At 39.5% G+C, this 22,983-nt stretch overlaps 1 protein-coding gene across 1 annotated transcript in view; it reads left to right on the top strand.

Moving 5' to 3' along the window:
* Positions 1–2,955: 2,955 nt before the first annotated feature.
* dnai4 (dynein axonemal intermediate chain 4) overlaps positions 2,956–22,983 on the top strand; it is a 65,672-nt gene continuing 45,644 nt past the window's right edge. Inside the window, exons 1-8 of the mRNA XM_028810980.2 lie at positions 2,956–3,074; positions 3,194–3,380; positions 8,827–9,017; positions 14,768–14,880; positions 16,883–17,039; positions 19,991–20,130; positions 20,231–20,395; positions 20,488–20,679. Of these exons, the coding sequence (XP_028666813.1) occupies positions 3,025–3,074; positions 3,194–3,380; positions 8,827–9,017; positions 14,768–14,880; positions 16,883–17,039; positions 19,991–20,130; positions 20,231–20,395; positions 20,488–20,679 (1,195 nt within the window). The 5' untranslated portion in view covers positions 2,956–3,024. The remainder of the gene's footprint in view (positions 3,075–3,193; positions 3,381–8,826; positions 9,018–14,767; positions 14,881–16,882; positions 17,040–19,990; positions 20,131–20,230; positions 20,396–20,487; positions 20,680–22,983) is intronic.

Here is a 22,983-nt window from a genome sequence, read left to right as displayed (position 1 = left end):
AGGATGGAGTTCTTGATTCCATAATGTGATTAGTTGACCAGCTGACACAGAGGAGAGAAAAACAAAAAACTCCTAAGATTGGTCCAGTAGGAGAAAAATTAACCTGTGGAGGGCCACGGTCAGAAGACAGGAGAGAGAAAATCAAATGGTTAAGTCTATCGGTTCTCACTTTCTACATTGTATTAATCAGAATATCCTTGGCCAGCTGGTCGGCCACCCTCCACTGGGCACAACTGATACAGCTAGCACAGTCATCAATAAAGGTTTCAATAAACAAATAAAGTCCTTATTGTTTCCTTTTGTACCCCAGATGACTGCAAAATAGAGCACTTTGAGCTGGTGTGGATAGATAGCATCATCACACTGCATGGGAGACAAAAAAAACAAAGAAAGCAATGGATTAATGCTGGATATTTATTTATACATCAAAGAGCTAAACTTATCATCAGACCACTATGTAATGTTTTAATTACTGGAAAACCAGATTAAAAAAACAAGTTTTTAGAAGTTTTTTTAAATGTTCCACATGGGTAGCCTGGCATATTTCTGTTGGTAAATTATTCCAAATTTTAGGTGCATAAGAACAGAAAGCTGCCTCTCCAGTTCTTTTATGCTTTGATCTTAGAATAACGAGCACACCAGTATTTGCAGATCTAAGATTGTAATTCGGTACATAAGGAAACAGGCATTCTGAAATGTGGCGAAGGGCAAGATTGTTTAGAGCGTTATATACAGGTATACAAGTATTTTAAAATCAATTCTAAAGGACACTAGCAGGGAATATAAAGATATTATTATTGGGGATATATGCTCTAATTTTTTTCTTTTGGTTAAACTACTTGCTGCTGATGATTTACATCCTTCTTGGGAAGTTCTGATAGGAAATGACTGTAGTAATCTAGTCAGCTAAATACAAACTCATACACTTTGTTTATTGCTGCCAATAACTAAGAGTTCAGTTTTTTTCTTGTTTAATTAAAGGAAATTCAGTCATCCATTCTGTTATACTAGTAAGGCACTGGATCAAAGGGTTTAGAGCCTCTGAATCATTTTTACATTGTATCTTGAAATAATCTGGCCTAATGGAAGCATGTAGAATTAACATAATAATGGGTCCAAAAGTGATCCCTGTGGTACACCATATAGAATATCTTGCATTTTTGATGCACAATTGCCTTAACAATGTAATGAATTATTATTATTATTATTATAACTGACAAATTATTTCCTTCTGGTTATACAAGATTTAAACCAGTCTAAGGAAGTATCCGAAAACCCTACCCACTGGCCAAGCCTATTTATAAGAACATTATGATCTATAGAATCAAGGACAGGATGATCCGCTGTGGTGACCCCTAACGGGAACAGCCGAAAGACAAAGAAGAAGAAGTATTGAAAGCTGCAATAAATGTCTAGCAGAACAAGTACAGATATTTTATTTGTGTCTGCATTCATTCTCAAATCATTTACTAATTTAACTAGAGCTGTGTATGTACTGTGATTTGATCTACATCCTGACTGATACTTACCAAGAATAACATTTTTATCCAAATAATCAGTTAACTGTTACTTTTAGACTATTTCAAGGTGATTACAAATAAGATGTTATTTTTAAATTTGTGATCCTTTATAGGGATCTAGCCTTCTATGGACCTATATAAGAGTGTGAAAAAATAGATAATTCTATTAAAATTGGTAATATCTAGACTTTAAACATTTAAATTGAAGCACACATTTTAATATACTTCAAATATCTGACTCAGCTGTTCTTGTTTATTATGTACTTCTACTTCATGAAATAAATCATTACATTTCTTATAAACACCCTCAATTAGGGTGGCTTATGCTAATTCAGACACTTTGTTAACCTAATATTAATTTTGGCCATATATTATGTTCATATTCTGTAAGAAACCCCTTTACTCTGTTTTTTGTTTTTTTTCCGGGAATGTGAAATGTCAAAAATATTAAGATTTTCTGAAAACAAAGCAGCAATAAAAACTGTACAAGCCTATAGTGAATTCAAGGGTTTCGTATAATGTTTTGCAACAATTTGGGGTGCCACGATAGCACAGTGGTAGCCTCACAGTAAAGAGGCCAGTGTTCGTGTCCTGGGTCCTCCCTGCATGGCGTTTGCATGTTCTCCCCATGTCTGCGTGGGTTACCTTCAGGGTAACCAGTTTCCTCCCACAGTCGAAAGACATTCAGGTTAGGCGTTTCTAAATTGACCCTGCTGTGTGGTTTGGGGTGGCTATGTGTGTGTGTCTGTGTGTTCATCCTGCCTTGGACTGGCGCCCTGTCCAGGCCAGGGTTTGTTCCTGTCTTGTGCCATGTGCTAGCTGGGATAGGCTCCACCTGACCCCGTAACCTTATTCAGGACTATGCGTGTTAGAAAATGACTTTTTCCCATCATTTGTAATTATTATCTTTTTAAATTATGTTAATCATCATCCTCATGCAATTTGCTTTGCAGAAAACTGTTTTAAATTGTATGTGCAACCGTTTTGTTATTTCTCTCAATTAAAAAAAGATCGTGAACTTGGATTTGGGAAGGATGGAATTAAATAGTTGACTTTAAAGGACAAAAGTGGAATGAAGCAGTATTTTTTTTTTTTTTCGCAAAATAAACTATTAAAACACGAAATGGCAGGTGCTGTGCTGTGTTACCGCACGGCTAATCGAATGTTTCGGTTCATGTTTAGCCGACCTATGCAATTATATCTTCTTTTGATTGTTTGCACTCTCTGTCACTCATCATTTGACAGCAGCAAATCGCCAAAGATTTTTTTTTTTTGGATTTGGTGTTAAAAGACGCCTAATTATTTATCCGTTTTAACAGTAGCACGTCTTTAAGCAAGTGCTCCGCGTGGATGTCTGTAAATCAGGTGCGGAAGTCGAGAGGCGGGTTCTCCGGCAACCAATCATTTGGCAGGCTTTGTCCGTCTCCATGGCGACTGGAAACAAAGGCAAAGTGTCTTGTTCAGTCAACGCTTACCGAGATAAAAACGCGACGTTTATGTGACCATGTCCAACGGTACGGCTAAAATGAAGAAACCAGTGGTTAAAGTTACGCCGTAAGTATCGCACAAAAAAAAAGGTCTCGCGGGGAAGTCTGCTTTGAAAATTCCTTTGCGTTTGGAGGGTGTGGTTTGTCAATTCTACTTACTTGGTAAAGTTATTCTCTTTTTAACAGTTCTTCAAGGTTCTCCGTAAATCCTAAAATGCCGAGCATCTATCAGTCAGGAGCGCCCGTAAAACACAACCAAAGCATCATGAACAGGAGCGTAACGGGCTCATCCAGTCGGCGGAGCGTTGTTTTGCAAGCCGACAGCAAACTTTTGGATAAAGGGTCACTTCAAACCGGCAAACAAGCTATTCAGGTAGGAAAGGATGTAAAGAAAAGTGGTTACAGGTTACACGTGAATAAGACACACATAACCCATTCAGGCTTATTATTGTAGTAATTCTTTGATTTCCCCACGCGATCAATAAACATGGTTAAATACTAAACGCTTGATGAGTTGAAGTTTATCTGGACATTTTACAACATTGAGCCATCTTAGTCTGGGGTCAGGCAGAGAAAAACTCTCCACTCTTTATTCCCCTGGCTGCTTATTCGCTACATTCATATATTTCAGAGAGCTAATTCTGACACTTTGCGCAAACTTTGTCAAGCTGCAGCTATTCCTGGTCCAAGTGGGTCTAAAGGACTGGCACACTTCCATATTTCATGAATGAGATTTACTGTGATGTTTAAAGGGCACATTAAAGGGTTAAAACGTGTTGGGCCACCCCAGTTGAGACACTTTTCAGAAAAAAAAACTAATGACTTTGTTTAAACATCACAGTAAATCCCATTCATTAGATACAGGAGTGTGCCAACTTTGACAGTCATTTTAGCCCAGGCACCCGAAAAGTTCAACTGAATCTTATCAGAGTCCGCCGTCTTTTTACAGAAGTTTGACAATTGCGGTGGCCCAATACTTTTTAACGCTTTACAGTGCCCTTTAAACCTAACTGTAAATGTCATTCATGAAATAATGAAGTGTGCCAAATTTGCCAGTCCTTTTAACCCAGGTGCCCACTGCAGCTTGACAAAATATGGACAAAGTGTCAGAAATAGCTGGCTGGAATTGAATATGGAGCTGCGAATAATTAGGGAATAAAGAGCTGTGAATAAGTAGCCATCCTTAGCCATGTCAATGGATCAGATTTTCAACTCATGATAGATGGAAAAACAAAGAATCATGTGTACAAGAAGATGAAACATTGCCTGTCAACTCAAGCACTGCACTGACCTCTTTCCATTTTACACATTTTGTTATTTTGCACCCTTGTGCTCAAATCAATTCATTTTTCCTCATCAAGTCACACTCAATACCAATAATGACAGCATGAAAAAAAGGTTTTAGAAATGTTTTCAGGTTTATTAAAAACAAAAAACAACTGAAGTACCCCATTGACTCAAACATTCAGACCATGTACTTGGTACTTTGTTGAAGCACCTTTGTCTGATTACAGCCTGGACTCTTCTTGTGTTTGACCCAACGAACTTCATACACATAGACTTGGGAATTTTCTGCCATTCTTCTGTGCAGATTTTCTCACGTTCTTTCAGGTTGGATGGAGAGCTTTTGGTGGACAGCTAATTTTAGGTTTCTCCAGAAATGTTTGATTCATTCCAAGTCTGGGCTCAGGCCAGGCCAGTCAAGAACATTCACAGAGTTGTCTCTAGGCCGCTCCTATGTTGTCTTTGCATTGTGTTTATGGTCATTGTCCTGTTGGATGATGAACCTTTGGCCCAGTCTGAGGTCCAGAGTGCTCTGGAGCAGGTTTTCATTAAGGATACATCTGTACTTTGCCCCATTCCACTTTCCCAAAACCCAGACAAGTCTTTCAATCCCTGCCACCGAAAAATAACCCCCAGAGCATGATGCTGCCACCACAATGCTTCATCACTGGAATTATGTTGTTTAGGTGATGAGCGCTGCTTTTTTTTACCTCCAGACGTGACACTTAGAATTGAGGCCAGACAGTTCAATCTTGGTTTCTTGAGACCAAAAAATCTTGTGTTTCTTACTCTAAAAATCCTTTATGTGCCTTTTTTCAAACTCCAAGTAGACTTAATGTATCATCTGACTGCTCAGCCATAAAGCCCAGATTTGTGGAGTGTTGCAGTTGTAGTTGTCTTTCCTGAAGTATCTCCCATCTCCACACAGGTTCTATGGAGCTCAGCCAGAGTGACTATGGGTTCACTTCTCTGGCCAAGAACCTTCTCCTGCTGATTGCTTAATTTGGCTGAGTGGCCAGCTCTAGGAATAGTTGTTGTTGTTTCAAACTTAGCCCATTTCAGTATTAGGATAGCCACTCTGCTCTTGGGAACCTTCAATGCCACCAGAATTATTTTTGTAGCCTTCCTCAGATCTGTGCCTTGACACAATCCTGTCTCTAAGCTCTGCAGGCAATTCCTTCGACCTCCTGTTTTTTGCGCTGGTGCACATTGTCAACTCTTGTATTGACAGGTGTGTGCCTTTCCTAATTATGTACAATCAATTGACTTGACAATAGGTGGACTCTAAACTAGATGTAGAAACATCTCAATGATGATTAACAGAAGGGGATGCACCTAATACAAATTTCAAGTATCATAGTAAAGGGCCTGAGCACTTGTGTCAATGTGATATTTCACTTTATATTTTTAATACATTTGCAAAAATTTCTAAAATCCTGTTTTCTCTCTGTAATTATGTGGTATTGAGTGTTGTTTGATTAGGGGAAAATGAATTTAAACAATTTTAGCAAAAGGCTGCAAAATAACAATGTGAAAATGCAAAAGGGTCTGAATAAGTTCTGAAGGCACTAAGCTCTTTTTGTTTTACTCCCCTTGTTAAAAAGCAACTAAAGGGAAATATTTTGAGTTTTTGTTGAATAAATCCAATAAGTCAACACTTTTCTGCCAAACTGAAAATTGTAATGTTTGATATGTACGTTGAATACAACCTGTCAGTATGAGCTGCCATTCTTTATAGATAAAGAGCTTAAGTTGGTGATCGACAGAAAAAAATATGCTTGACTATGCTATCTTGCAATTCCCATACGCACCAGTTCATTTGATATCGTTCCATGAAGTTAACACTGTGCACCATTAGAGACCCTTTACATAGCAAACACAATTACAGTACGCCGGCAAACTAACAAACTTCTGACCAGAGTAAAAATCAGTGTGCAATGGACCATATAGTATTTCCAAGTTAATTTCACATTAGTGATGTTACAGAAAATCACTCAATACAAGATATTACAATACAATACAATCAATTGTACTGTACAATAATATACAATTAAGTACATTATCCATCCATCCATCCATTTTCCAACCCGCTGAATCCGAACACAGGGTCACGGGGGTCTGCTGGAGCCAATCCCAGCCAACACAGGGCACAAGGCAGGAACCAATCCTGGGCAGGGTGCCAACCCACTGCAGGACACACACAAACACACCCACACACCAAGCACACACTAGGGCCAATTTAGAATCGCCAATCCACCTAACCTGCATGTCTTTGGACTATAGGAGGAAACTGGAGCGCCCGGAGGAAACCCACGCAGACACGGGGAGAACATGCAAACTCCACGCAGGGAGGACCCGGGAAGCGAACATGGGTCTCCTAACTGCGAGGCAGCAGCGCTACCACTGCATTAAGTACATTAACTTAAGAAAAATAGAACAAACTTTATTTGGCCCCAGTGGGAAATTTGGCTTTTTACAGAAGCTCTATAAATACACAAATAGATTAATAAATAAATATACACACACACACACAGTGGTCTGAACACACACCAGAGTGACTAACAAAGGAAGAAAAATTTCAACAGAAAAAAATGAAAACTTCTGACTTGGCTTGGACCCCGGTAGCATTTCTTGACACACTTTTGCTGAATGAGTCATTGCCTGAAAGTCCTCAGTGTTGGTTTGTCAGAGAGAGGATGTGCAGCGTTGTTCATAATGGCACTCAGTTTTGTTTTAATTCTCTCCTTTGCTATGACCTCCAGGGGTCAAGAGTGTGTCATGTAACTGAGCTTGACCTTTTAATTAGCTTCCCGATTCAGTGGGCCTTTCTTAAAGTGATTTTTACTAACCCAGCACACCACAACGTAGAAAATTTCAACGACCATTAGAGTGTGTTTAAAGAGATTCTATACTGTATAATATGCATTATTTACACACATAAATATAGAGGAACATGAACAGACAATCAAGTGAACAATTTCAATAATATTTAATTTAAGAACTGAACACATTGGGTGTAATGAAGTAAACCAACTGCATAGACAGACAGATTGGTACAGTGGTGGTGTAATGCCTCTTTGAACATCGACAGATCTATTTTTGGTGTGTGTGTGTGTGTGTGTGTGTGTGTGTGTGTGTGTGTGTGTGTGTGCCTTCATTTCTTTTTCTTCATAGTCCAGTATAAGCTTTGGTAGGACAAACAAGCTCTCAAATATCTTCGCTTATAAATTGGTTTGAGTGCACAATTATGAGTTAGAATTTGCGCACACTCGTATATATTCAAATTATACAGGTCCCAATAAATGTGTCCAGGCCATTTTAGAATATCTTTGTAGAATAAGTAACACTTGATCTCTTGTCACACTTGCTTTGCTTTACTTGATGACATATCAAAGGCATGCAGGAATACACTGGGGATTGTGGTTTTCCATTTAATCACTTTTCTCAAGGCAGATAGCACTTTTTCAATGAGCTGTAAGGGTGCCAACAAATGTGTCCACCTGAGTTATACACAACAACTTAAGCCGCTGTTGACAAAATTCCACACTGCAGGAACCCCAGATTACAATATAAATCACTCAACAAATAACTACTAATACACAAAAAACAATTATTGTAAAGAATTAACAGAGAATGGAAAAATGTCCTTCAAATGTCCATAATAGAATTATTGTTTTCTTAATGTCTATTATGGTGAGGGGTTTGCCGAGCCATACCTCAAATCCAGGTAAATATCTAGCATCCACCGTCTCTTCACGCAGACATGTCAGGCCCTCTCCCAAATTCACCATAAAAGGAAAAGGATTCTCTGTGTTGACAATTCCTCTTGCCTTCCATAAAAATGAACCCGGATTCACCTGATGTCTTTCTCTCTGGCGCTGACCATTCTTTTTTTACCCCTGCTTCTGCACTTTCCCCCTTTTAAGATATGGTCTCCCTCTCCCCTTTTAGCTTTTAGTGGCCCTTCAAGCCTGGTGCTCTTTCACAGATAGTCCCTAGGCTTCCAGTACCAATTCAGACATTTTACTATTTACAGCAATGATCAAAAGGTACCACCAGACACTGGCACTAAGCACAAGTGACCACTTTTACAAGAAATTCTTTTGAACACAATAGCGACTGTTTTGGACCACTGCCAATTGGGGTACTCTAGCAGGGCTAATTATTAGAATGCTTTCTTCTGAACTTGATTATTTAATGACAGGAACACAATAGTTCTGCTGCATCAGCAGCAAAGTAGGCACCATTTCCTTTTGGAGGCTAAGCTCCTATAATTATGACACATTGGAACACACCTACCCTCGTTCCCACAAGTTAGTCTTACTAAGTGGAAAACTGAACAATGAGCACTGTCAAAGTTGAGTGCAACACCATGTTGTTTAGATTTTTTAAGGTTGATTCAAAGCTTAAAAAATTTGAATTGCAAGAATCTTGTAACTCCATTTAACCCGAGAGTATAAACAGTTGAGGCAGATTTTTCAGTGCCTCATTTTTTTTTTCACCAAGCTGATTATTGTCATCTTATTTATTCGCAGGTGTTTGATGAACAAGGAAATGATGTTACCCCCCTACCATTATTTCATCCTGACCCCAATGCTCCACCGCCCAAACAGAGTAACTTCTTTGCTTCTCAGGATGCCTCCATGATTACTGCCCCAGATTTTCTGTCTACGATTTCAATGTACCAAACTGGAATGAATACAAGCTTTGCAGGACCATTTACAAGGTATTGTGAAAATAATGAAAAATGATGATGTGTTTTTGTATGTCTTTTTATGAGGGTGGAGGTACAGTGGACCGAGCTGCTCCCTCATGGATCCATTATTCTAGTTTTAAATCCTGACACCCGGTCACGTTTTTGGTTTTCAAGATGGGCATGGGTATGTGTAAGCAGGCCCTGCAATAGACTTGCACTCCATCCAGGATTTGTTCTCGCCTTGCAACATGATGCTACTAGGATCACCTCTGGGCCTCCACATCTTATGAATAGGATTAAATAGGTTTGGGAGAGTTCTGTCGTATTTGTGAGTTAAAGCTACAGACTAAATCTTACTGATATGCTTTCCTTTGAGGAAGTGGTGACTCAGAGGGGGACTTCTCCATCACTAGAGCTGAGGTCACTGAGGAAGTGAAAAACACCTCCGTAGCAGGGTCCTGAGGATCCATATTACTAACCGAGAATGCTAAACCGGATGATGGACGCAGGCACATCCGGCAATGGGCCGTAGCTGCAAAAAGACGTACTGCGCAGGCGCAAAAAGAGTCCGCGAGAGTTGGCTGAGGAGCCAAGAAAGGCGGACAAAAGAGGGCGAGAGAGGCGGATGAGGGTCCGCGAGAGGCGCAGGCACAAAAAGAGTCCGCGAGAGTCGGAGAAAGGCGGACAAAAGAGGGCGACAAAGGACATTGCACACGAAACTAAACACACCAAAAAAAAAGAACAGACGAGTGCACAACAGCAAGGCACGACCACACCCCCCCCCCACCCTACAGGCACGGGACGGGACGGGACACACACCAAGAGGGGGATTCAACAAGCCCATGGAAGACAAAAAAAAAGAACACAAAACCGCCCCAGGGACCCTACAAGCAAGGGACGGGACACACACAAAGAGGGGGATTCAAACAAGACACAGGAACACAAAAAGAAAGAAGACGCTCGCGCAACAACAATCCCCCCCACACATCCATAAGAAGTGACACCCAAAGCCACATATTCTAAAGTGAACGTCGACACCTTCACACTAGGCAGTATAGGTGTCGGCATAGGTGTCAGCATAGGTGGATGTCCTTTCAATAAAGCACTATTAACCGTTCAACTGCAGAAAAGGATACATATTAACAGTGAGTGCGGTCCTCCTTATTACTTATCCATATTTCGCATGCTGAGAAAGAAACAAGTCATGAATACACGGTCACGGGTACAAAACGATTCGGAAAGGATAATGGGAACAAACACACGAACACGAAAGAAACAAGAAAATAGACCGCGCGCATAAAACGCGCTTCTGAAACACCGGGAGAAAAAATGTCTCGGATCAAAAAACGCAAAGCACAAGTGACACCGTTACAGAGACGTGCCCAAATGGACAGACACAATGAACGTAGACGCATTCAGCGCACGTGTCAAAGTGCTGCATCGAAAGAAGCACGATTTCAAACCGAAAGAGCTCGCGTATCAGACATACAAAAAAGGGAGTGAAGAGACAGAATAAATGAACAGAGACGTGAACAACGCGCAAATGAACTGACAGAAAAAAAAAAGCAAGACGCGAAAAGCAACAAGCTCAAATGACCGACATACAAAAACGGACAAGGCTCGATACAAACAATGCACGGCGTAGACTGAAACGGACTTTGCGCAAAGCGGAGGCGAATAAAAAAAAAGAAAAAAATAGCGCGTCAGAATATTTTGCTTTCCTATGCACCATCAGAGCCACACAATATGTCGCTTACCGGTTCATTAGGAACACGAACAAACTGTCTGTTTTCATGCAGGTGATGAGGTACAAGCGGCAAAGAGAGCAGCCACAAAAGATACTAAACTAACTGCGTGGTTTAAACTCAATCAAAACGATCCCAACGCTCACCGTTGGAAATATTGGGAAATTCCTGTTCACTATGTTTGGATTGACAATGGCAATTTCTGGAGAAAACGACATCACCACGGTGATAATGTCATAGGACGAATGTACACTGTCAGTATTAAAGAACCTGAAAGGTTTTACCTTCGATTACTTCTTCAACATGAAACCGGAGCTACATCATTTCACGACATTAGAACTGTCCGGGATGGCTGCACCATCAAACTCTGTCAGACATTCCAACAGGCAGTAAATGACAAAGGATATTTATTAGATGATACAATTTGGCAAAAAACTCTACACGATGCGATATCCTATTCAATGCCATGTCAAGTTCGACAACTATTTGCTTATATCTGTGCCTTCTCATCACCATCAAATCCTTTGACCCTCTGGAATACAAACAAAATGGGAATGATTGAAGATATTTGCCACAAGCTTCATGATACAAATGATTCCTGCATGGACTGTGAAGCCTATGCACTACACGACATTCGATTGGCTCTTATGCTCCTTGGGTATACATTGGATAACTTCCATTTACCAAATGTTCCAGATTCCTTACCGGATATAAATTCCACAACTATTGATCTACAACAAGAAGAACGAATTGCACAAACTATACTTTCCTCTTTAAATGAATTACAATCTGATGCTTTTCACAAAATTATTCATGCCACGGAGGACAACAGCCCTATACCCAAATGCTTCTTTCTTGACGGCCCTGGAGGAAGCGGAAAAACATACCTTTATGAAACACTTATACATTTCTTTGCTGCAAAACAACAGATGATTATCGCATCTGCTACAACCGGAGTGGCAGCAAATCTGTTAATAAATGGTCGTACATGTCACTCAATATTCAAAATACCGCTCCCAATCACAGAGACATCAGTATCCACTATGAACATTCACAGTAGCAATGCCCGAGACATCCGTCTTGCAAAACTGATAATTATTGATGAATGTACAATGGCATCCAGTCACTTACTCAACACCATTGATAAACTTCTACAAACGTTGATGAATAATAATATTCCATTTGGAGGAAAAGTTCTTTTATTAGGAGGAGATTTTAGACAATGCTTGGCTATTGTTCCACATGCCATGCGCTCAGCTATTGTTCAGTCCACCTTAAAATACGCAGACAATTGGCATTGCTTTAAAACAATACAGTTGGTACAAAACATGCGATGTCCAGATCCAGAATATAACAGTTGGCTAATACAACTGGGAAATGGTACACTCACAAATACAGATGGACTTCACCCAGATATTATTTCAATTCCACAATCCTTTATCTCAGACGACTTAGTAAAAGACATATTTGGAACAGCAATCACATTAGACCAAATACCCCTTTTAACACAACGCACTATATTATGTCCAAAAAATATTAATGTTAATCACATTAATAACCAGATCATTTCATTACTTCCTGGAGAGACACAGATCTTTCTAAGCTCTGACAAAGTCGACTCTGATGACGACAATGAACATATAAATTTCCATCCAACCATCCATTTTCCAACGAGCTGAATCCGAACACAGGGTCACGGGGGTCTGCTGGAGCCAATCCCAGCCAACACAGGGCAGGAAACAATCCTGGGCAGGGTGCCAACCCACCGCAGACATATAAATTTCCCCTTAGAATATTTGAACACTATTAACCCAGCCGGATTACCACAACACAACCTTGCCCTTAAAAACGGAACAATAATCATGCTATTAAGAAACCTTTAACACAAAACAGGGTTTATGCAATGGCACACGGTTAGTCGTCAACACCATGACACGCAATGTTATTCAAGCAACAGTTCTTACAGGATCACATGCTAACGATACTGTTCTCATTCCTAGAATTGACCTTACAAGTTCTGACCTAGAATTACCTTTTACATTGAAACGGCGACAGTTCCCCATTAAACCTGCATTTGCCATGACCATCAACAAATCACAAGGACAAACCATGGACAAGGTTGGCATCTACCTCTCTGAACCCGTTTTTGGACATGGACATTCATACATCTCACTCTTTGTCATGTCCCAATGCCAGGGGTTGGCGAGCGAAGCGAGCAGGGGGCAGAGCCCCCTAGTGAATTTATATTGTCCTTAGTTTTCAGTTGTGGTAGGGTGGAGGTCGGGGACAGTGCCTCTGGATTGGCAAGCTGGGATGGTGGTCCCTATCTTTAAGAAAAGTGGCCGGAAAGTGTGTTCCAATTTTAGGGAAGGGTTAAGTCAGGTTTCTGGAAAGGAGGGTCCAGCAGTTGATCGAACTTTGGATCTAGGAGGAACAAGGCAGATTTTGTTCTGGTCACGGAAAACTGGAACCAGTTTTTATGCTCAAAACAGTTTTAGAGGGTTCATGGGAGTTTACCTAACCAGTCTACATGTGTTTTGTGGACTTGGAAAAGGCATACAGCCACATCCTGTAGTGTGTACTGTTAGGGGTGATTCAGGACTATGGAATATCTAGCCTGCTGTTGTGGACTGTTCACTCATTGGCATTGCTGGCAGTAAGTCGGACTCATGCACAGTGGGTGTTGGACTGCCCTTTGTCACTGATTCTCTTCATAATTTTTATGGACAGAATTTCTAGGCGCAGCCAGGGAGTTTAGGAAGTGCAGTTCTTTGGCGTAAAGATCACATCTCTTATTTTTGCAAATGATGTGGTCCTGCTGGCTTCATTGGGCTGTGACCTTAGTTGTGCACTGGGGTGGTTGGTAACCTGGTGTGAAGCAGCTTAGGTAACGATCAGCACCTCCAAGACTGAGATCAAGGGTCTCAGCTGGAAAAAGTTGGAGTGTATTTTCCAGGTTTGGGATGAGTTGCTGCCTCAAGTGGAGCAGTTCAAGTATCTCTGTGTATTATTCATGAGTGAGAGAAGAAGGGAGTGGGAGATTAACAGGCAGATCAGAACAGAGTCTGTAGTCGTGTGAACGTTGCACCAGTTAGTCATGGTGAAGGGAGAGCTGAGGTGAAAGGCAAAGCTCTCGATGGACTGGTTGATCAACATCCCTGACCTCACCTATGGACGGCACACGCTTTGGGTAGTGACCAAAACAGCTTGACTGTGGATTCAAGCAGCAGGAGTGAGCTTACTTCACAGAGTATCTGGTCTCAGCCTTGGAGACAGGGTGAGTATTGCAGCCATTCAGGAGGAGCTCAAAGTAGTGCCGCCACTCCTCTGCATCAAAAGGAGCCAGTCGATTTGATTTGAGCATCTGGTTAGGATGCCTCTCTGTGGATGAATTTTGTGCATTTCCAACTGGGAGTAGATCAAGGGGGCAGACTCAGGACACAATAAAGATATTATATCTCTTAGCTGGTCTGGAAATGGCTCAGTGACCCCTTGGTGGAGGTGGTAGAGAAAAGGAACATCTGGGCATCTTTGCTTATACTCTGCCTCCGTGTCTCACACCTGGATGAACTGCAGAATATGGGTGGATCGAAGCTACCCAGAGCTACAGATATTACAGTAACTTGACTGGTATTAATTTTGTCAATTACTTTAGTTTGAGTTTGCATGTACATGATAGACCAGGATATTTGCAATGGTACCTTGATTCTTGATCTCATGGCCTAAAATAAGAATCATCTAAGATTCTTGAAGGAAAGATGAACAACAGTCATTCAGTAGTGAGAAGACAAGGTATTAGAAGTATAAGACTACAGCAGAGGTATGATAAAGGACAGTGTTAGAGACAAAAGGAAAGTCTGGCTGCTTGCTACAGTTCAGCATAATCCCGGAATTTGATTTTCCTGAATAGGAGGCCAGTTACTTTCCAAAAAAAAATCCAGTTTTAATGGGTTATGGAGAAATTGCATTAGTTTTGATGTCTAATGTCTGAAATTAAAAAATACATTTTCAAAGATTTTTGCATTTCATCTTCAGGTCTATTATAGGAAGCAGTACCGTTTCTAAATCAAGTCGATCCACAGTGGAATCAATGAATGAGGAAATTGAAGAACCGGGAACAAAACGTGTTATTTCCCTAAGTCTTTCAGGTAACTTCTGGCTTCATTCTATACTACTGTTGTTTATGTGCAGTTTGACAAGCAGATTTCATTTAGTACACAATTAGAGGAGCACATTCATGTCAAGAAAATATTTTCTCTGAATCGTTGAATTGGGAAAAAGACCTGCCTCTAAATGGCCCTTTTATTGTTAATAAGTTCCTCATGATAAACGATAAAAGTACAATAGTATGAGACTATAAATCTAATATCTCTACCGCTACTTCTTATGGAGTTTGAATTCTCCCTAGTCAACTTTCAGATAACCAACTATTCTTTGATTCATCACATATTGATTTACTTCCTCAGCAAACATTAAACTGGTGTGTCTGAGGTTGACACATATATTAGGTGATAATATATAAAAAATGACAACAACAAAAGAAAATATACAGAGTCACTCAAGAAGTAAAACCCCTACCCACCACCTATATTTTTCAGTCTTGGCTCACCAGTTTGTTCCCACCCCAGGATATTTACTTCCAGTCAATCCTCATCTTCTCTCCAAATGAAAGCACTTCTCCAAAGGAGAAGTCAGATAACTTGCATGGCCTTTTGGATCCATTTGTGAGTTAAACTCAAGATTTTGTAAAGGATTTTAAATACCAGCTGGTACTGAGACTGAAAAATATAGGTGGTGGGGCAGGGTGTTACTTCTTGAATGACTTGTTAATATCTGTCACAGACAATAAGTCAATCAATTAATCAATACATAAATCATGCATATTGTGTAGAAATTACACAAAGAACTTTCAGTATCAGCATTTAGTTTGGGATGTTTGGAGGAAGCATTACCTGATAAAAGTGAGCAGAAAAGACCCCAGAGGTGCTTCTTAGCACACCATGATGGACTGAGCCTGTTGCTAAAAGTGCTCTAAGAGAGCGCCTCCTGGAGGGGATTAAAAATGGAAAAAAATTGTTTCATGCCTGTATTTATATTGTTCCTAATTTTGTAGTTAAAGAAAATATTAAGTTTGTACCTTGAACCAAACTATATTTACAAAGGTAGAAAACACATTATGTTTTGTTACAAACAGAAATGCAAAGTACAGAGCCATATTACTTATAATATAGTCACAGACCTGTGTAAAATAATTATAAAAATGTAACAATGAATTATTATATGTGTTTTATGTTTAAACTTCAAACTTTGTGCATTTATAATTAAAACCTACTGTTTCCAGTCGTAAAATTGTTTTTTAATGGTAGACTACATAATACATTGACAATATGCATTTGAAATATAGGCATGAAATTATTTTTTTCTATTTTTAATGCCTTGTTACCAAAGGACTTGGATAGCATACAAGCTTGAACAGATTTGTGGCAGATGAAATTTATTGTCAGTAAATGTAAAGTATTACACGTAGAAAGTAAACTTGTGAGGTTTGAATACACAGTGGGGGTCTGAAAATCAAAAGTACACCTTATGAGAACAAGACAGTATACAGAAGTGATCAAGAAAGCTAATAGGATGTTAAGTTATGTAGCATCCTGAAGTGTAGACTAAAAGTCAAGAGAGGTTATACACTAGTGAGGTAGCACCTGCACAGCAACGCTAGAGAAACTCCAGAAAAGAGTGACCAGGCTGAGATGTCCGAACTATGGGGGGAGATTGAAGGAGTTTTTAGTTTAGTTAGAACCTTTTTAGTTAAAGCAAACAGAGATTAAGAGGTGACATGATTGAAGTTTTTAAAATTATAAAGGGAATTAGTGCAGTGGATCCCAGTTGTTACTTTAAAATGAGTTCAACAAGAACACAGGGACACAGATGGATACTTAAAGGCAGATTTCATACACTACGCCACTGTGTCACCAAATCCACACCTCAGTTTAAAAATACCAAGACTTGTATGTAGTCACAAAAATAAACAAGCCAAAACTATGTATACAATAAATATTACTTGGTAATTTTCTCTCATGTTTTCTGGATAAAAAAATAATAGTTTTATCAATTCTTTTGTGACTAATGGTTTGTGAATTTTGTTTCTAGATGTTCAAATCAGACGAGAAGAAGTAAAAGACATTGTTACAGAGGACATGCTGGACAAGACTGTTGATGTATACTTAACTGAAACTGAAACTCTCTGGATCTTAGACATGCCAGCTACCATGATATCCACTGACGCAGAGGAAGCTGAAACCGTTAAGTAAGCCTTTTGGGTGTTTATAATTTTCTTTATCTTTTCAAATTGCTACTAAAAAGGCAAGATTGGTGCAATAGCTTAGGTTTACCATTTGAATGATAGTGAATAAGAATCCACAGTTATAAAAACATTGCCAGTGCAGAATACAACATTTTATCGCATTTTAGTTACAGTCACTATGTACAATTAAAATGTTGCTGAAGGTCAGCACTGTGCTGTTGTCGGCTCACAGACTCTGGGCTTTGAGGGCCCCTGTGTGGAGTGTTCATGTTTTCCATGTGTTTATGTGAGCCTCCTTGGGATTTTTTGATTTCCTTTTCACACATGCTACTTTAATTTAGAGTTACTTAATATTGGTTATTTTCTTTTCAGAATGTTCATTATCAATTTCTTATTTGGGGTCCTGAGGTCAGATGTGTTTTTACAGTGCCCTTCATAATGTTTGGGTCAAAGACACATTTTTCCTTCTCTGCTCCATAGTTTAAAATCACAAATCAAACAACTCAGACGTGATTAAAGGGCACATTGCAGGCTTTCATTTAGGAGTCTTTGCATATGTTTCGGTAACACCATGTAGAAATTACAACACTTTGTCTACATGGTCTCCCCACTTCACGGCATGTTTGGGACACAGCAATGGCAGGTCTATTAAAACAGTCATATTTAGTTCTTTGTTGCATATCCCTTGCATGCAGTGAATGCTTGAAGTCTGCTGGAATTCATAGACATCACCAGGTGCTAAGGATCTTCTCTGATGATGCTCTGTCAAGTTTCTAATGCGGCCATCTACAGCTCCTGCTTTTTTTCAGGGGCTTGTCACCTTAGGTTTTCTCTTCAGCATATGGAAGGCTTGCTCAATTGGATTGAAATCAGGTGATTGGCATGGCCATTCAAGAAATTTCCAATTTTTTAGCTTTGAAAAATGTCTCTGTTGCCTTAGCAGTATGTTTAAATCATTATCTTGTTGTAGGATGAATTGCCATCCAATGAGATTGGAGGCATTGATTGGAACTTGAGCAGATGTTTCTATACACTTCAGAAATCATTGTGCCACTGCGATCAGCAGTACCACCATTAGTGAAGATAAGTGTGCAAGTACCTGTGGCAGCCACACGTGTCCAAGCATGAATGTAATACTCTACTCCAATCTACACCCTGTCATATAAGCGAACCAGCTACAGTGGCACAACGCCTCAGGCGCTGATGTCCAAGGTTCAATCCCCACATACACTTGAAGAGCCCCAAATAAAGCGAAACACGTGTGGTGTAGTCTTTGCATTATTTGGCAGTTACTGTATCACATATCTATGAGCTGCTTCTCGCAACTGAGAGGACGTGGCAGAAGTCTGCCGACTGGCCAACCAACCACAAGCGTTACCTGGTAGGTAACCACCTAAATAATCAGATTGCAATTCAGAACTAGGAATATAATATATATGTATATACAGTGTATATAGGTATATATATGTGTGTGTATGTGTATAATAATAATAATAATAAGTTTTATTTATGTAGCGCCTTTCATACACTCAAGGACACTTTGCAATTCAATAAACACATTAACAAGACAATAGAAATTACATACATGAAAATGAATAATACTCATTGAAGACGTGTTTTTAACAGGATTTTGAAATGAATAATAGATTTTTCCTCGCAAAGGCTGAGAGGAAGAGCATTCCAAATTTTAGGGGCCATCACACTGAAAGCTCTGCCACCCGTAGTTACTAACCTGTATTTAGGTACAGTGAGTAAGTTAGCGTCCGATGATCTTAATGCATGAGCAGGAATGTAAGGAAGCAGCAGCTCAGACAGATAATGAGGGGCAAAACCATGAAGGGCTTTAAAGGTGAGAAGAATAATTTTATATTTGATTCTTGAAAAGATTGGTAACCAATGCAAATCATAAAGGACAGGAGTGATGTGAGCAGATTTTTTAATGTGTGTAAGTAGACGAGCAGCAGAACTCTGAACATATTGTAATCTATTGATATATTTAGTCACTAGGCCATAAAACAACGCATTGCAATAGTCCAGACGGGTAGTGATGAAAGCATGAATGAGTGTTTCAGTGCCTTTCATACTGAGGAAAGAATGCAGATGAGCAATGTTGTGAAGATGAAAAAAGCTGTCTGTACTATTGAGCTAAGGTGTGGTTGAAAAGTAAGAACCTGATCAAAGATGACACCCAAATTACGGACTGATGCTGAGGGTTCAACCAGGATCCCATCATATATGAAAAACCAGGCAGGAGGAAGCTTGTTCATGCACCCGATTCCAGCAGTCTGTTAAGGGACTGTTTCCTGAACAGAGGTGTCAAAGAAAGTACAGAGAACAAAGACACAATCCGATATTTATAAACAATTGAATTTACATAACAGTGCTGAATTAATGCCTACACAACATGTGACATTTACTCTGATTGGTTTGTTAGCTTACACACCTCTTATACACCTAAATAAAAGTCTCTTTCTTCAACATTCTTTGTACTGCTCAATATCTCTTTCAGTTCAGCTCTTATCCTTTCATGGAATTTCTGTGTACGTGACAACTGTAAAGTCTTACTGTGTACATGACATCAGCCAGTTTCTTAAACCACCAACTAGAACTTTGTTATCTTTTTACTTAAACATTTCAGCCGTCTGTTCATGATATTTCTGAGACAAATACTATATATTCCTTTTTAATGTACACTGCACACCAAAATGCTTCACACACAATAACTACCTTCCCCAAAAATAATTATGTGACCCCTTGATTGCCTTTATTTCCTTTCTCACACACACACACGCACACAGGGCATGGACCTCTCTAATGGAACCTGTACTGACACTCTTGATTACACAAAACCTGTCTAGATGCCTGTGTCACCCTTTTTCTCTTTCCTTTCTGTCTTGTCCTTGGGACTTAGTTATACCCTGGGTCATTCTCCTGTGTCTTATTTTGACCTCTAGGCTCAGAACACAAGCCTATGTTGAGCTATGTAAAAACAGACTAGGAAATGACCTGTATGTGGATCGGATGATGCAGACTTTAAACGATGCCCCAAAATGCAAAGAAGTCCAGTGTGAAAAAATCATCCGAGCAGAGGCAGGTATGTTGTTGGTGCGTATGCTGCACACAGTAGATCAAATCTCAGAATGATTATGCAGCTGACAAACAGCATCTCTGTTTTCTGTGTTACACCAATACAGCTACAATGGCAACAATTTGGGACATGTATGATACGTTCCTTGCAGAAGAAGCAAGTAAAGAAGATAACAAAACTACTAAAGTTACTCAGCCATCCAGAATTTTAAGCAGACCTGAGGAAAGCAAAGGAACTGATGCAATGTCAATAATAAGTTCTGCCAGTATATGTAAGATCATAAATCGGTGTGGTTTTTACAAATTGAGAGTGATTAAGAAAGAAAAGCAATTAACATTGACATTTTTTCTCTTTTATTTCCAGCCAGTCTTTCCAGTTTAGGAGTAGATGCTGAAAGCATTATCTCAGGGTTAACTAAAGAAGAACCGTCCGATCCAGAGCTAATCCTAAAATCTGAAAGCTTTCAGCAGAACTTGTGTGTTATGGAGAGGATTATAATGGAGAACATTTTCCAGCCCAAACTTGCGGACTACCGACAGCTCCATATCTTAAAAGGCACAGTCCATTTTAATTTTGTTTTTAAAACCTGTTACACACGCAGTAAAGGGATACTGTTTATTTTGATTCTAGGGTTCAGAAACACTTATCAAAATAAGAATTAATTTTGCATCTGAAATGATATATACTTCTATGGCTATGTGTACCTCACTGTAGGGTCACTTATTGGGGAAGATTCTGTGTTAAACTGCAATAGCCATGTGTCAATATTGCCTCTGGATCTCCCAAGTAAATACATTACATAGCTGACCTCACTAGCTTTTATTTCTAATATCAAAGCTGTAGTAGTCTGGCCTTAGCATAAGACTGGAGACAAACATGAGTGAATTTTGCTTAAAATTGGTTGGACACAATTATTGAGCTTCCTGAGTGTCACATTTCTAAACCAATCCAACGGCTCATGAAAGCAGCACTTAAAGTAGGGGGCAGTGATTTTGAATTGCAGAGGTCGGAGATGCTCTCATTAATCAGATTCAACAGTCAGCAAACTTCTGATTGAGTGGACTGTCTATAGCCAAATAGTCTCCCAAAGAGACCCTAATTAAACTTTTAAATGTGAGCAGAGAGCATATTGCACATGTTAAAAATTAACATGACCTATTGTAAGACAAAAATCTTCCTGTAACATCGGATTAACATTGACTTTCGGTGGCATCAATGGACGAGTGGTAAAAGTGAATGATACATCATCACAGGTGCTATGTGTATGCTCCCTGTTGTTCACCATTATGATGGCAGTGTGGTAGTCAATATAATCCTGAAATTTTTGGCAACTATGCTTGTGAAAATATGAACTGCAAAATATGCATTTGAAGTAAATGTCCATCATAAGGACCATTGTTAAGAGAGCTGATAACAAAAATCCAAAGGAGATGCAGATTTCAGTACTCAAAACACCCAAATCAACAAATCTGTCTAACAACACTGCTACAATCAAGGAGAAGGCTGCACAACATCCACCTTCCAAGTATACGTATAAACGAGTAACTAAGGGAATTTTAAAATTACTGCCTAACTGGAAATGCAAACCTGCTATGACAGAATAGCCACAGCATTTAACACATTGTGAATGCATACACCACAATGCTTATCTAAACCCCATTTTCTGTTGTTATGCCATATAGCGATGCAATAGCTAAAATGACAAAAAGATATCATTGCAGACAGAAGAACTTCTCAAACACCTTGAACCAAGCAGCTGTGGTGGATTATGTGGCTGTCTGTGTTTGTCTTTTCTGTCACAGATCTCATTACAACATACAAATTAATTATTAAAGCTTCAGTTACCTTGTACTACTGAGGTCTTGAATGGATAACAGCAATTTTAGCTTTTTAATTTCTCTTGGTGTCAGGTCCTTTTGTTCAATTTCTTTTGCTCTCTCCCTAAAACCCCGGTGTTTTAAAGTGCATGGACTGAAGATGTCAGGGGAGGGAGTTTTAGGAAGAAGCCCCATGGACATAGCCTTTACAGCAGCAGATTTCACTCCTATTCAATACAAACTTTTTAGTGGGTTGACCATTTGAGAATCACGTCTGGCCCAATGAGATTAAAGCTATAGGCTGATTCCAGGGCTACAGGTGATGAGTTATGAAGCAAGATTAAAAAAGCTGAGCCTTTACAGTTTAAGCAAAAAAATATTAAGAGGAGACATGATTGAAATGTTTAAAATGATGAAGAGAATTAGTCCAGTGGATCGAGACAGTGACTTTAAAATGAGTTAAAGAAGAACATAGGGACACAGTTGGATACTTGTTAAGGGTAAGTTTCACACAAACATTAGGAAGTTTTTTTCCTTACACAGAGAACCTCAGACACTTGGAATAAGAGAGCAAGAAGTGTGGTAGACAGCAGAAGCTTAGGGACTTTCAAAACTCGACTTGATGTTATTTTGGAAGAATTAAGTAGACGGACTGGTGAGCTTTGTTGGGCTGAATGACCTTTTCTCATCTAGATTGTTCTAATGTTCTAATTTCTAAATAGGTTTGGTTGGGAGGAGAACTCTTTACAAAGGGCAGTGGCTGTCCCAATATTGGCACCTCCAGCAGTGCTCTTGAATAGATGCCACTGGCTATGTGGCCAAGTGGAGGACTTCCTGTTTTATTTAAGTAGACTCTGACCACTCCTGTCCCTGATGGTGTGGCTGCAGTTAAAATATGCCCCACTTTAGCTGTGGTACCCTTTTTTAAAAATCAGGAACCTTCCCCAATGATTTTATTCATTTATATGGTCCTAATAACTGTATCAACATTGTCACAAAATGGCTGGATTTATTGAATGATTTCATTATATCTTTGTGGAGT

This window comes from Erpetoichthys calabaricus, chromosome 10 (genome assembly GCF_900747795.2).
Source record: "Erpetoichthys calabaricus chromosome 10, fErpCal1.3, whole genome shotgun sequence".
NCBI lineage: Eukaryota > Metazoa > Chordata > Cladistia > Polypteriformes > Polypteridae > Erpetoichthys > Erpetoichthys calabaricus.
The sequence above is the reverse complement of the archived record's forward strand: the minus strand, read 5'-3'. Positions and strand labels throughout refer to the sequence as shown.